This window comes from Medicago sativa, chromosome 1 (assembly GCF_051527215.1).
Source record: "Medicago sativa cultivar Bolivia chromosome 1, Bolivia_mono, whole genome shotgun sequence".
NCBI classification, from domain to species: domain Eukaryota; kingdom Viridiplantae; phylum Streptophyta; class Magnoliopsida; order Fabales; family Fabaceae; genus Medicago; species Medicago sativa.
The window spans coordinates 6449729-6465161 of NC_140749.1; the positions used below are offsets into that span (position 1 = coordinate 6449729).

The 15433-nt window shown below is 33.3% G+C and overlaps 1 protein-coding gene and 1 non-coding gene across 6 annotated transcripts; one reads left to right on the forward strand and one right to left on the reverse strand.

Moving 5' to 3' along the window:
- Nucleotides 1-1528: 1528 nt before the first annotated feature.
- LOC146952101 (uncharacterized) lies at nt 1529-10400 on the reverse strand. 5 transcript variants are annotated; one of them, XM_085741081.1, is made up of 12 exons: nt 10073-10400; nt 9066-9924; nt 8709-8918; nt 8381-8610; nt 7269-7336; nt 7099-7200; nt 6922-6994; nt 6727-6841; nt 5704-5772; nt 4169-4529; nt 3209-3332; nt 1529-2080 (listed from the first exon to the last, which is right to left on the reverse strand). In XM_085741081.1, exons 2-12 carry the CDS (start codon nt 9775-9777, stop codon nt 1652-1654), a joined length of 2493 nt encoding a protein of 830 aa, XP_085597207.1. In that variant the 5' UTR covers nt 9778-9924; nt 10073-10400; the 3' UTR covers nt 1529-1651. The 5 variants fall into 5 exon arrangements, with proteins under 5 accessions (XP_085597207.1, XP_085597204.1, XP_085597205.1 ...); XM_085741078.1 differs by lacking the exons at nt 6922-6994; nt 7269-7336 and having other exon boundaries at nt 1529-2089; nt 4169-4526; nt 7098-7196; nt 9066-9884; XM_085741079.1 differs by lacking the exons at nt 6922-6994; nt 7269-7336 and having other exon boundaries at nt 4169-4526; nt 7098-7196.
- A 4959-nt stretch (nt 10401-15359) lies between these two features.
- TRNAI-AAU (transfer RNA isoleucine (anticodon AAU)) lies at nt 15360-15433 on the forward strand. Its single transcript has one exon. It is a non-coding gene; the product is annotated as a tRNA-Ile (tRNA).

Below are 15433 nucleotides of genomic sequence, written 5' to 3' on the forward strand. Positions count from 1 at the left end.
TTTTTACTTTTGATTAATTGAATGCACAAAACTTAAGAAAAAGTTTCTACTTTTTGGTTGCACATGACTCATAAAAGTATGCCTCTGAGAATGGAGCTTCCACCACTAACATAAGTGCTGATTGGCTTGCTAATTTCAGTCTTACCATGAATTCTTGGAATTTAGTTTTGATAATCTCCTAGGCTTAAATGCCTAGAAATGTTCGATTAGTTTTTTTTTTCTTATGAGATTTTGCCCTCTTGTACAATATATATATATATATATATATATATATATATATATATATATATATATATATATATATATATATAAGGGGGATGAAATTTATGAACACTGCCAACAAAAAAAGTATCCGTAAATTTGTAAAAATATAATTGCATATTTGCATGTAATTTACAAAAAAGCTACGAATAAAATGCCAAACTACACGGACATAGATTATGGTCACAAATACCAAAGGGGGAGTGAAGTCTACTTTAGATATTTGTTGGAACAATAATTAAACGTTGCTTAAAAATTATTTTTCAACAACCGAAAAGGTTATTGGGATGAATCATGGATTAGGCAACTCTCTTTAAAACAATTCATAGCTCTATCCATAATTATGCAAGTAGATTATCAACCACGACGTCTTTGGGATAAAACGACACAACTATAATTGTATCGAACTCCTATTGAACTACATGATTCGTTCTAAAAATACACCTTGAAATATGATGTTAAAATCTTTCAATATGAGACTAAGACTACTCTTGTATGATGTCATGATCACACTAATATAATACTAGAACCACTGCAATATGATATTATGATCATTCTTAAACCAAAGAGACAATAGTGTTATGACCACTCAAATGGAATACTAGGACCATTCTTAAACTAAAGGAACAATTATTTCCTTGAAGGGACAAAATTTCCCCGAGAAAATTACCAAAGGGACATAAAAGAAAGGGGAGAAGAGGCTCAGAAACGCGTCAAACAAAAAAGGTAGAAGAGAGAAAGCTGGAAAGTTGCACAATAAATGCGATTTATAGTATCAAACTATTTATAATTATCGATCCATAGAGAATTGGACAATGAACATTCAACTATTTGTGTGTTAAAAGTTACGGTTTTATACATATGGTTGATTGATTGACAAATTATAAAAGGGGGTAAAGACTATTGGATGTAAAGTTGTGATGGGGTTAAGCTTTGTTAGTTAGTCTGCCAATTTCATTCCTTGATCGATTACAACTCCTCATATCTCAATTATGCCTTCACATATCGTCTTTCGAACATCTCGATATCTCGTAGATAATGAGAAATCTATTATATCCTCTCTCTTATGATGTCTCGATCAGTTAGGTGATAGAATAGCAATATGTTCCAATATTGTGTTTGTGTGTGTGAGATTGTACACCTAACTTGATGTCTCACAACTAACATCTACAAATGTCCTTATTCCATGTCCTTTGAATAACAAACAAGCCTATGTCTAGCACTCCCTAACCAAAAGATCAATTTTGAATTCCAAATCGACAAAGTATTGTGAGAATAGAAATTGATATAACGAAATAGAATTTATATAGAACTAGTCACACCAAGTATTTACATCAAATTTCTAACCAACTACACCTAATCGCAACACAAAGAGATGTTAGTTACAAAACTAAAAAGCACTCCAATTATCAGATCCTTTTCTAGGAGTTTGACTCTCTAATGAAGTCCTAAAAGGCCCAGAGCCAAAGAGATCCGAGTCATCAAAAGCAAGAAAACCATGATCAAAATTCGCACTACTGCGGACAGAATCAAAACTTACTGGTGGTTGTGCTTCCCGAGCAGGTAAAGATACATTATCGTGTGTGCTAAATGAATCAAATCTTGAAAAGTCAAAAGTGTTCTCCAACCAGTCTCTAGGCCTTTGCGGGGAACTGCTTGAGCTGAAAAGTGGGGTGCTTGGAACAGAATCATCAAAACTGAAACCACTGGTCTTCAGGAAGAGATCACCAGCCTGTGGTGAAGATGTTTTAATGGGGTTGTGGCCCAGGTCTCCAGAACTAAAGAAATAGTTGTCTCCAGCTCCATCCAGCTCTCTCTCCTGTAAAAACTATAAGCAAATTTCCAAAAGCAATCAGTAGACTGCTAAGAGTATAAGAGAATGGCATTTAACCCTTTGATACCAGGCACAATCATAAAACCTTATAACAGCTATTAATTCTTAAAAACCAAATAACCATGAATTCGTATCAGTCATAAGTATCGTGTATAACTATCGAGGTCTCTTGAACCTTACAAAAGGAGTTGAGACTCAATACAACATCGATCACCTCCTTTGCAGATTAGCTAGTATTGGGATATCAGCTGCATATGTGGAATTGAATATTGGGATATCAGCTGCATATGTGGAATTGAAAAGGGAAAAAAAAAAAACACGGCACCACTGTCATTTTAGGCATTTTTGCAAAAATAGTTGATTTGTTGTAGACTTGCTCAATCGTCCCTCTAACCCGCGAGTTAACCCAACTGTGATAACTAGAGTCTTCAACTCATACAAGCCTATGAATCAACTAGATAAGACAGCCATGGTGCTGACAGATCTGATCGGTGACCTATTCCTGGTAAGCATCAGTCCAACATTGTCTTTTTGCCAATAGCTATGAATGCTTTGATTAAATCCTCTACATGTGAATCATCCCAACCATCCGACACAGTGTTGGCTCTAACAGTGCTCTTTTTTGAAAACATTATTTGACAGCCCTTTTTTGGGAAGGCTATTAAAATTGTATTTTTTGTTATCTTAAAGTTACTAAGTTTTTAAATTGTGTTTTTTTTGTTGTCGTGTGGGTTTATTTGTAACTAGCTTTTTCTTGACAAAAATTTATAACAAGCTGAGACCTTGGTAATTCTTCAATTTGAGGTTAGAATATCATATTATCATTTTTCTGTTAGGAGTCTTATCATATTGAGTAATGGTACTAGTTTGGCGACTTTTCCTAGACCACTGGTATACATAGGTGTGGTGTGCTAGACTACTATCAGGTTAGTGTTTCCAAAATATTACAATAATATATCTATCAAGTTACAATAAAGCAGGAGAAATGCAGTAATTAAACCACCAACATTGGTGCTGACAAGTGAATATAGCAGGAGAAATTTAAATAGATGTGTGTCCTTCAAAAGAAAGGATTTTACTGAAACAATACTTTACACGCAAGAGCTTGCATACCTCTTTGCTACTGGCATTGAATCCCCAAACTGAATCGATATCATCATTTGTGTCGAAGGTTCCCCAATTAGGTTCATCAAAAACTCGTTCTTCAGAAAACACAGACTTCTCACCACCATGATCACTGCATATGCAAGATTATATACCAAACAATTATTTTACAAGATCACAAGATCTATCCAATACCAAAAAAAATAAAAAATGAAGCATATGTTGGTAACCGTGAACCAAAACCAATTTCAAACAAATAAATAACCTTTCCAATCAACAGTTGGGAATAAAATTCCTTATCATGCATAACAATAACAACCAAACCTCAACTCTATATCATGCACATGCTTGTAAAAGTTACATCAATCTAATCTAACACTATTTTCTAATCCGTCAAAGAGTTTTTAATGCATACTATAACCAGTTCATAATATACTTTGTGGCTATTTAAGTTTTCTAGGTATGTCCAGCTTGTTTCTCCTCTCTTGTTCTTTTCCTTTACTATTTTTGTTGACAGAAAAAATGGTTCAGATATTGTTTCTAGGTTTTGTCTGACAGTGGTAAAGATTGGTTCGATTTATTTGTATTTTGGGTGACTGAAATCACCATTTTTGTACTGTAAAAAACTCAACAGAACAACAACATGTGAAGAAGAAAACCCATGAAAATGAAGAAAGTGAACTGTAGATACTTCTCTCTCTCTCCTTTGATTATGACATTTATCTCTTTTTATCACTAAACTGTTGGATTAATCCAACGGCACATAATTGCAAAGGAGACTTCGCAGGATAATAAAAGGCAGGAGGGGATCCATTTCCAATACAAATAATCACCATTTTATGCAATGACAATCATTATGATCCCCACAAACTTCAAAAGGGCACAGAGAATATAGATGATCAGTAAAATCCAAATGAGCAACTCGACCATGATTAGGAAAAACTAGTGTGCAAATCTTAAAATCCATACCTTTGGGTTTCTTGGGTGTCATCTTGATTACGGGGTGAGCTATCTTCACCAGAAGTCTTTCGAATGTCAGAATGAACAAAGCCCCTATGTGGACTTCCGATAGTACTGCTTGCAAATGGACGGTTAGGAGCACTTTTTGCAGACCCATCATCGCTTTTATTAAAAACAGATCCGTTGCCTACTCCTTGTTCATTTGTAGTCTGAGGTTTTTCTGACTTATCATCACTCTTAGGCGACGCTACAAATTTTGGACTGTCAATATCCAAAGCTTTTGTGTTCACAACCTTTGGTTGCTTTTGTTTTGGAGGTGCTATGGTGCTTTGCACGTCAAGAGTGTATTCTTTGACAGGAGCAAATTCTGCTAGAAGAAAGAAAGCATGGTAAATAACCAAGAAATTATCCATATATTTCCAACATTATCCAAAAGAGAACGGATAGGGACCATAAAATAAAGAAATTTCAGTTACCCATAATTTTAATCTCACCAATATCATATAATATCATTTCTCCTAAACCATATAACTATTCAAAATGATCAAACTCTTACATTAGACAAACAGGTAAGCTTAGAAAATGATTACATACTATAGCACAAAAAAGTATAGTTCAACAGCTGGCGAAGTGGTGTGTAAAAGAAATACAGAACTACAGATGCAAGAGAGGTGTATATGCAGGCAGGGTAAGTAAGAAAAGCTAGGAACTGAGCATATAGATAAGAATAATGATATCCTTAAAGATCTTAGTCTTCTATTATTATCATTTTCAGCTGATAAAAATGCATGTGTCGTGAGTAAGCAGGCATGGCTTGAAATTCAGTCTTCCACATATTGTTTCCTTATATGTATATGTCAATTGATGATAATAATTGACAAAGCCTTAAATTGTGCATCACATGTACATACGCATTCAATCCTAATAGAGAGGGGCAAATACAGCTAGGAAAAATAAAAATATACTAAGCGAACTAAACAAAAAAAAAAAAAAATGCACACTTTAATACTTCACAGACGAGTTTTGTTTTAAGATAAACCGTGCTGCCTAAATTATAAGAGTAGTGATAGAATATTCTTATCGAAACAAAAATGCAACAACAACCACCAAGCCTTATCTCACTAAGTGGGGTTCGCTACATGGATCAAATTATGCCATAATGTTCTATAATAAATCTTATTTCGATCCAACTCATTAATCTCTACTTCTGCCTCTAATGATCTGACTATCCTCCATCTGATCTACTCTCCTTACTAAAACATCTACAGGTCTTCTCTCTACATGCCCAAACCACTTAAGCCCAGTTTCCACCATCTTTTCTACTATAGGTGCTACGTCATCCAATATGAGAGTCATATATCAACTAATCGCCCAGATAAAATGATAATTATCCAAGCGTCCATGTCAATGTGGTTTCATATCCTTTTGCAAAAAATCCTCAAAATTTATGGCAGATACCACACAATTTGCATATCATTTGTTTTTTGTTTTTAGTAATTAATATTTAATAGAATATCAGATCTAATTAGTGTTATTTTGTTTACCTTTATCTTCAAGCTTGTCCCAATCCTCATCCCAATCAGCAGCTCCTTCTTGGATACCAGGTTGCCAGCCTAAAGGATTAATTTGAGTGAGGTCGTATAATACAATATATATATATATATATATATATATATATATGTATATATATAAGTAATGATGTAACAATTACATTATTAAATATAAAAAATATATTGGAGGGGAGCACATGACTCATGAGACTCGTGAGCAGGGTACATCAAAGCAAAGAGAAATGGCATGACACAACTAAAACAAGCAAAATAAGAGAAGGTGATAACTGAATCAAGAGGCCAACAATGAACGTAGCATGTGAAAAACAATAAAGCAGATCCATTTAGCAAAAAATGAAGAGTCAATTTGTAGTCAAGGAAGAGTTTTCTGAGCTTAATTAAAATAAAAGTAGAAAAATGTCAAATGCAGCAAAAGGATTTTTATTTGGATCAAATATGTAGTTTATCTTGTACACTATTCTCAGAAACATCGACCAGTTTCATATCTTTTCATACAACCAAATCACTAATACAACATTTGATAACAATTATAGTAGTCCCTATTACGAAGAACCATATAGCTAATTTAGTGTCAATCGCAATCCATTATCATATTTTGCTTTAAATGGACTCTTCAAAAAATAGTGCCATGAGAAAACATTTGTGATAAGCAGCAACAATAGTTATATAATATTATATAGAGCCTTTCCATACAGAATTGTGCCGCAAAGTAGTTCAAAGGTTACATAAGAAAATCATTAAACTGCATGTGTTAAATGCCATGCCACTTGATCAGGCAACTAATATCAAGTTGTGCTGGCTCAAAAAGTTTTAATGCTGATACAAAACCTGTAGTTCAGCAATTGAAGGCTACTTCCTCAAACTAAATATCAACAACACTAATGCAACAAATATCATATAATAAAGTAGAAGACATGAAAAGACTTGATAACACTTGAAAGGAATAGTAAATAGAAAACGCTTGAAAGGATATAGCAACTATAAATTTGAAATTACCAAAAGGTAGCTCTACTAATGTCGTGGGTTTTGCACGTAATCCATACTTCTTGCACAGTTCATTTAGAGATTTCACCAGTTCATCAAGGATAGAATTGATTTGATCAGCACGGACCTGAAAATTGTATTTGGCTATATTAGATATGGAAAAAGAAATCATGATGGATGTGCAGAACAGGTCATATTCAAACACACCTGTACTGTGTCATCAGTATTTACATCATGTTCCAACTTGACAATCCCTAGATATAATTCAATTTTTTTTCCTATACATACAATAAAATAATGTGATATAGCGATGCAAAATTCGGGAAAAAAAATGTGTCAGCATATGTTCTATGAGTTAAAGAATAAGCCATATGTTATTGGACCTGTATGTCAGGGAATGTGGCTTCCTCGGTTATCAACTTGGATGATACATCTCCAACTTGCTTATATTTATCTTCATATTTCTTTGCTAGAATCTCTACCTGGAATTCATATATTGAGCCAATTATAAAAGTTAAGACTTAACGTTATAGGTCTAATAAGGATATATGCAATGTTTATCAGCATATATCCTTTTTGTGGTCTCGTTAAGACGATCGTCGCATCTGCTCTTGTATATAACCTTTTGCAGGCAGAAAACTAGAAATTTATTTAAAAAAGAAAATAAAAGAAAAAGGAGTATTGACACGACATTTTTAAGCATATGCAGCGCATGAAAGGCAGCTTTTATGTATTTTTCTCTTCTAGGTATCCACGATTCTATTGTATAAATACACAAAAGAGTCCAGCCTGGGTTCACAATAGAAGAAATCTATTTCGTAGGCATCGCTCTTCTGGGCCAGTGGTTCCTAGGTACATACATTTTGCATCCTTAAAGCTCAATAAATCAAATCACATAGTAAAAGTTTTGACCAAGATCCATTCTTTCACAAGTACAATAAATCCCAATAGTAGACAATCTGTCTCCCAAATTACATTTCAATTACTAGCTATATCAGTACATTGCACAAACTGCAATCTAGAATATGAACTTTCCATGCAATCTTTATAGATACAAGTAACAGCTAACAATTTTCATATGCAAGTTTCAGTCAGCGGCATAATGTATAAAGAGAACAATCGTACTTCCTATTGAAACCAAATACAACTTACACTGATGTTCCACCATATCCTCAAACTAATGAAACCAAATACAACTTACACTGACGTTCCACCATATCCTCAAACTAATCAACTTTAAAAGATGACCATACAAAGTATGTAGATGGCATATATGACCCCAAAAAGAGTTGCTTACTATGAAACTTCAAACCAATCAAAGTAGTATTTGGCAGTTAGCCAATAGATAAGCAAAACCGTTTAGGAAACACATGTAAATATGTGAGATTTACAATCAGAATAAAACAAAAACCAGCAGCTATGTTAGCGGAAAAAGATGAACAAATAAACATGTCATCCATTGAGGTGGTACTGCTAGGCTATAGCTTGACTGTCACTATCCTAAGTCTTTTAAGATTGAGTACGGCGATTTTGTCAGAGGGAGGTTCAATCCTCAACAAAGGCGCTAGAACCTCCTAATGTACCCCAATAATAAAATTAAGTGATTGAATTTGGCATATTTAAGGCACAACGTAATGTCGCAAAGAGATAAATATACAGTAGTTACCTTCTTATCGGCTTCTGTTGCTTCTTGAAACTTCGAGTTAATTGAAGTTTGCTCATCTGAACTCAGTTGATTTATGAGATGCTTCTCCATGACTGGAATTTTGGATTTCTGCTGCTTGTTCTGAGGTCCTTCGTCAGATGGAGGGACAGCAGCCGTCCTTGGTGGCCGACCTGCAGTAGGGTTGACATGTCGAGCCCCAGATCCAGTCATCACTTGCTGATGTTGAACACCTTTCGAAGATAAAAGGAGGAAGAGATAAGAAATTATAGAACAAAATAGTTTCCAAAATAACCCAAAAAAGCATGGTAGTTAGTTCTTCGGTACAAACCTGACTGATTTCCCCAAGTTAAAGGACTAAGGAGATTGGCAGGTTGATCACTAGTCAGTAAATCAAGAAGAATGTTATTTGGAAGTACGGCTGGAAGAGCATGTCCCTCCCTGTGTCGCTCCATTAGGTGCAATGCAATACAAAACTCATTGAGAGAAAGCATGCTATCATTATCTTGATCGGATAGGTCCCAGACCTGCTTCAAAATCTCTGGAAAACATAAAACATGGCATGCAAAAAATGATCAGTGAATTAGCTAGGCATTGAAAGTTACGAGCAGAACACTAGAGAAGTAGAAAAACAGAGCAAAATTTTTAACCATGGTCCAAACAAAAGGAAATGAAGTAGATAATATACCTCTTGGTAATGCCCAACTAAGAAACATGTCCATCGCCTGTTCCCTTGTGATTTTCCCATCTCTATCCTTGTCTACTTCCATGAATATATTCATATATTTCTGAGTCATTCTTGGCCACGGAGATTGGGGCTGACCTGACGCAGAATCCTGCAATCTGACTGAAAGTCCAGGCAAACTGTGCATATTAGGTGCCTGAATGGAGGCATGCTGGTTCTGCTGAACAGAGTGAGTAGCAAGTGAGCTCTGCAAAGAATCAGAGGTGGTGGTCCTAATAGAACTCTGGTTCCCTCCAGATACAGGAAGAATGGCAGATGAAAATCCTCGTGGAGAAGAATCTTGGTTGGGCTGAGATGAGGTGGCTGAGAAAAAATCCCCTCCTCTGAAAAATGAATCAGAAGCAACAATACCATTGACAGAGGTAGGATATTGTGATTGTGTAGGCCATGTGGGGGGTGCAACAGTTAAAGCAGATGATGTAATTGCAAAACCAAACTCCTCCTGAGTTGAAGCAGTAGGACTAGTTCCTCTAACGTGTGGTCGTTGGAGAGGTCCTCCTCCAGCCATGTTGCCATAAGCAGGCAAGGCGGAGGAAGTTGCAGGGCGAAGTCCAGCAACAGCAGGAAAGTAGTTTTGATTTGGAAATGGTCCAACAGGTGCGGATGGCGGGGGAGTAACAGTGGCAGGGAAATTGATCTGAGGAGCAGGAATCATAGATGCAGCTGTACCATACAATGCACTGTAGACTATTTCAGGAGTGAGGTCGTGCTTGTTCTGTGCAACCGTGACAAGTTTAGGTGCATTGTAGAACTCTTCACGACCTAAGAAACCACTTTGATTTTTGTTTGCGAATTTCAAAATCTGAATTTGCGATTGATTTAGACAGATAGCTATATACTAATAATAAGTCTATAACTACTACTACTACTGTTAATATTACACTAGTGTGAATGAAAGAATGAATGAAGTTAAGATTGATTAGTAAGGAAAGAGAGAGAGAGAGAGAAACCTGAGCAAGGATTTGTTGGGGCAAACCGGAACCTTGGAAGAAGGAGACGGCTTCAACGCCGCTGATACGACCGTCGCAATCCAAATCGGCACGACGGAAAAAAGCATTGTTTTAGGAATTGAATTGCAGCGCAACAGAAGCAGCACACAATTCAGGTTTTAGGAATTGAATTGAACCGATCGCCAATGAATCAACAAATACCCTCATTTCATCGCCATAAATTCTGTGTTTAGTAGTTATCATTGCTGATTTCAAAATTACCACAATCTTTCTCCTTCTAATCCTATTTCGCTTCCTTTTCTGTTCTCATCAATTTTTTTATTTCTTTATTTTTCCTAAAACCTTTGCTATCTATCTATCTATCTATCTATGTGTGGGTGCGTTTGTTTCAGCTTTTAAAAAAATAGATTTTGTGTCAAAAGAATTTAGAGATTTTTTTCTAGAGATTTTAAAAAAAATCTGAAGTTATTTGTGTTTGCCTACTATCCATAAAAATCCTTTTTTTTTTTAAATGAGTTCTAACATGCAGATGTGTTATCTCCTTATTGTTAAAAAAATAGATTTTGAGAAAAGCTAATCCTAGCTTTTCATTTTAGGGTCAAAATAGATTTTTTTTGATAAAATGATTTTTCTAAAAATCCTAAACAAACACTTAAAAATGAAAAAAATGATTTTTTTAAGGGAAAAAATGGATTTTTTTTGGAAAAAATCTGAAACAAACGGACCTATATATTTCTCTCTTTTCTTGTTAATTTCATGTTCCATAACGAGATAAACTGTTTTTAATTTTTTATTTTCTCAATATGATATTTCCTGTTGATTTTTAACCATTTCTTTCTTTATTTTGTATCTATTAGGGTCCGTTTGTTTTAGATTTTTTTCAAAAAAAATCTATTTTTTCCCTTAAAAAAATCACTTTTTTCATTTTTAAGTGTTTGTTTAGGATTTTTAGAAAAATCATTTTATGAAAAAAATTTATTTTGACCCTAAAATGAAAAGCTATTAGGATCAGCTTTTCTCAAAATCTATTTTTTTTCAACAACAAGGAGATAACACATGTGCATGTTAGAACTCATTTTTTTAACAAAATGGATTTTTATGGATAGTAGGTAAACACAAATAACTTCAGGTTTTTTTTAAAATCTCTAAAAAAAAAATCTCTAGATTCTTTTGACACAAAATCTATTTTTTTTTTAAAGCTGAAACAAACGCGCCCTTACTTTAATGGCAAAACTAATTTGTAGCTGTTTTGTTCTTTTCTTTTTGTTAGCTTCTTTCCAAAAAAAAAAAACTCACACAAAAAAAATTGAAAAAAAATTAAAAAATAAAGAGTAAATTACACTCTCCTCCCTTTGAAGATGCTTAAATTACACTCTCCTCCCCTCTTATGTTAAAATATACACCCCCTCCCCTCTTATTCAAAATATATTATAAATTTTTTCACTCCCCTCCCCTAAGAGAAGCTTAAATTACATTCCCCTCCCCTCTTAGGTTAAAATCTACACTTTACTCCCTCAATATTTTTTTATTTCTAATAATCTAAAAAAAAAAATCTAACACACTTCGAAAAAAATAGTATTGTGGGTCTATTTTAATATAATAAAAAATTGAATACATATTTTTCGCTATTTTTTATTTACAATTTCATTAACATGTAGTTTTAAACCCTATTATAAAATATGAAACAACCCAAAATAAAATTAAAATATGTGACAAATTACTAAAGACAATAAAGTATGGTTATTTAAAAGTTAATTTTATACTCAAAATTATAAAATCAATAGCAAAATATTTAAATATAATTATCATTGACATTTAAATTATAAAGAAATGAATTAATTTTTCTTAAATGGTGGTTCAAAATTAATTTATATCATAAAAATATTTATTTATGTTAAAATAGATTAAAGTGTAGTGCATATTTAATTATTTAGAGATGAGGTTGTAATTCAAGCATCTTATAAGGGAGGGGAGTATAAATTTTACTTTGCAATGGAGGGGAATGTATATTTTAACGTAAGAGGGGAGGGAAGTGTGATTTACTCAAAAAAAAAAAAGAGGTATTGTAAACACCAAAAAAAAAAAAGAGGTATTGTAAGTTACAAATTAGATGAGTTGAATTTCGTAGCTCAGAATAAGCTAAAGATTAGAGTGCAGAAATTGTGTTTCAATACAAAATAGAGAATATGTTCGGACTCAAATAGTTCCATTTGAAAAAACATGTTTGCAAATTCCAAATCGAAATTTCACAATTCCATTTTAATATGGTGAACCAATATGGTTGATTTGAACATCGCCCTTGTGATTGTAGCAATTATGATGTGTGATATTGTTCTTTTTCTCAATGTTCTATTCTGAATGTCACAAACAAATACATAGTTTTGTGTTTAAGTTTGTGAAGAAATGAGAAAATGGTTGTTTTGGATTTGAAGTGTCTGGTGTTTGTTGAATTTGTTTGCAAGATTATTCTCTAGATTTTTTAATGGTGATTCAAGTGTTTTGTGAAAACATGTTGGAGATGATTGTGGATTTGAGATAAAAATGCAAAATGAGTTTATGAGAAACAATAAACCGGGAAGAGATCCATGTGTTTAAATGAAATTTTTTAATCTCAACCATCTACTTTCGATTTGGTGGTTGATAATTGTTGTTCTTCTAAGTCCAAACAAATACATAGACTCTTATCTGCTTGTTGAGAAGCATATGTTTGGTTAAGTATTATTCTTGAATAATGAGAGAAACATAAACTACTTTCACACCAGGATTAGATAACTATATACAAAACTTCTCAAGTTTGAATTAATATCAGCATCATCTAATACTCACGAAGAATTGAAGCACTTGATTTACTAAGCATCCAAAGGCAAGAATTTTCAAGGATTTTGGGTTAATATTTTCTTCATTTTCATGTAGCTATTTCAATTATTAAACAAAATTTGTTATTTACCAAGGGAGTCCTATAGTCCCCTTATATTTGTGTTGTAGTAATCTTATAAGAAGATTTGAATATTTATGATATCTCCACTATCCGTAATTTGTTTTATATATGATTGATTGATGTTATACCGATTGTTTATATCTTATTGTGGTTTCACTGATTAAACAAAATTTGTTATTTACCAAGGGAGTCCTATAGTCCCCTTATATTTGTGTTGTAGTAATCTTATAAGAAGATTTGAATATTTATGATATCTCCACTATCCGTAATTTGTTTTATATATGATTGATTGATGTTATACCGATTGTTTATATCTTATTGTGGTTTCACTGGTTTGTATTTCTACTTTGTTGAAGTTAATTTGTGCAATGGTAGATTATTTTGACACTTGCTACTTATGTTTCTATTTTTAGAATTATTATGGCTGTGAAAATATATTTTTATATATAAAATTCTTTTTTGAAATAAAATATTAATTGTGTTTTAATTTTTATAAATGAATTTAAAAAATAATTCAAATTTTTAAATCAAATTATTTAATATGAAACTTTTTATTAAATTTTTAAATATTTTTTTATGAAAAAAAACGGTTTGACACAGGCATGTCCCTCGCAAAGTCCATGACAAATGCAATCAACTAGAACAAGTGATAGGGGTTTTATCAGGGGTTTTGCCAGGGATCCGCCCCTCGCAAATTTTTCAGGGGTTAAGCTCCTAGCTTTAATTTTGCGACGAGCTGCTTTGCCAAAGATTTCATCCCTCACAAAATCCCTATCAAACGTCGTTTTGTCAGGGCTTTTAACGCGTTTGCCAGGGATTTTGCCCTAATAAATCGCTAGGTTTCTTGTAGTGAATGTCCTCAAAACTTAATCCAAAAAGAATAAATTTAGCTATAGAAAAATTGGGGGATGAAAACACTTCTTGTTTTTTAATTAAGCTAGTGTGGAGCCACTGGGGTAAATTGAGGAGTGACCCACCCAACACCATCAATCTACTTCAACCTTAATGTTCCTCTTTTTTTTCTTTTTATCATTAGCTTTTCTCTTTCTCTATAGGTCTTGTTGAGTTGGTCTTCTTAAGATATAATATAAAGTTTTAGGGAGCTCGTCGTTCCAAGCCTAACTATCCTATGCCATCTTATCCATTTCATAACAAATTAACAATGGGACCAAATAAAGCATCATTTGTTGAAGCTTCGTAACCCTTTAATTTATTTATATTTGCTTTAAAAAAATTCCTCAATCTGAAACAATGCGGTTGAAAGCGTGTCAGACACTAAATATACATGTCTTTCGCAATTGGATTCGAATTTAATTCACTACATTGTAGTAGTCTTGCCCCTTACCCTAGACCCATCAATTTAAGTGGTAAAGAATAGTTCGTTAAGGTCAATGGAAAGCTACTTGAATATTTCTCATATTTATAGGGAGAGTAATGTTTGTGCTGATGGTCTTGCTAACTATGGTTTAACTTTGACAACTGTAGATATGTTTTGTTCTGATATTATCCCTGCCTTCATCAGGGAGGAGTACATTAAGAATAGGATGGGAATGCTCAGTTTTAGGTTTATCTCTTACGGAGAAGGTTGTAGTCTGATCCCCCTTTTCTATCTTGGACTTCTTTTTTGTTTATCTATTGAAGTGATGCTCTTTGCATCTTTTCTGAAAGGAAAAAAAAAAAAAAACTACTTTGAATATATATAAGGACTAAAAATCAATGTTTGAAGTGTTTGTCAAGTGATGATGCTTCCATATCATGTAATCTATCTAAAATAATAATGTAATTTCAGTCATGTACGGGTTGTTCGGTTATTGATTTTAACTAATCATAACACATGCTTTAAACGGACCACTTAACCCACTATTCCGCATAAACATTACACTTTTCTTTCTTTTGTGATTTTGTACTACCTTTTCTTAAAATGTGTTCAAACTCGTTGTCCTAGTCAATTCTACTCACTTTCTCGTTAATTAGAAATCTAGTCATATTTTATATTGATATGCCTTCAAGCTGACAAAGTTTATGAAAGCGGCAAAGTGATGTGTTGCTTAAACTAAAATTTATACTTGAATCGGTGATAAGTGTAGGAGAAAATTATATTAGTACTTTATGGAAAGTTTATCTGCTTTTGTTAATTGATAATACCATAGTTGGCTGGCAGTATTTAGAAATTTCATCCCCCTTATGATCCAATCCATACGACATTCTCTAGTCATTAAATTGATTGTACTAACAAAATCAAATCGATCAAAGTGTGATTATTTAAAATTGATTGAAAATAGTATAAATCTCAAATTTAAAATTATTTTAAAAACATAAGTAATTGAAAATAATAATAAAGTAATACATGGCCCATTAGCTCAGTTGGTTAGAGTGTCGTGCTAATAACGCGAAGGTCGCAGGTTTGAGGCCTGCATGGGCCA

Excerpts from the sequence above, each read along its gene's own strand:
- LOC146952101 (XM_085741081.1), bottom strand. The coding sequence starts at position 9,777 with ATGATTCCTGCTCCTCAGATCAATTTCCCTGCCACTGTTACTCCCCCG. Across the intron at positions 8,919-9,065 it reads TAGTTGGGCATTACCAAGAG|AGATTTTGAAGCAGGTCTGG; the intron begins GTATATTATCTA and ends TATGTTTTCCAG. Across the intron at positions 6,995-7,098 it reads GCCACATTCCCTGACATACA|AGGAAAAAAAATTGAATTAT; the intron begins GGTCCAATAACA and ends TATTGTATGTAT.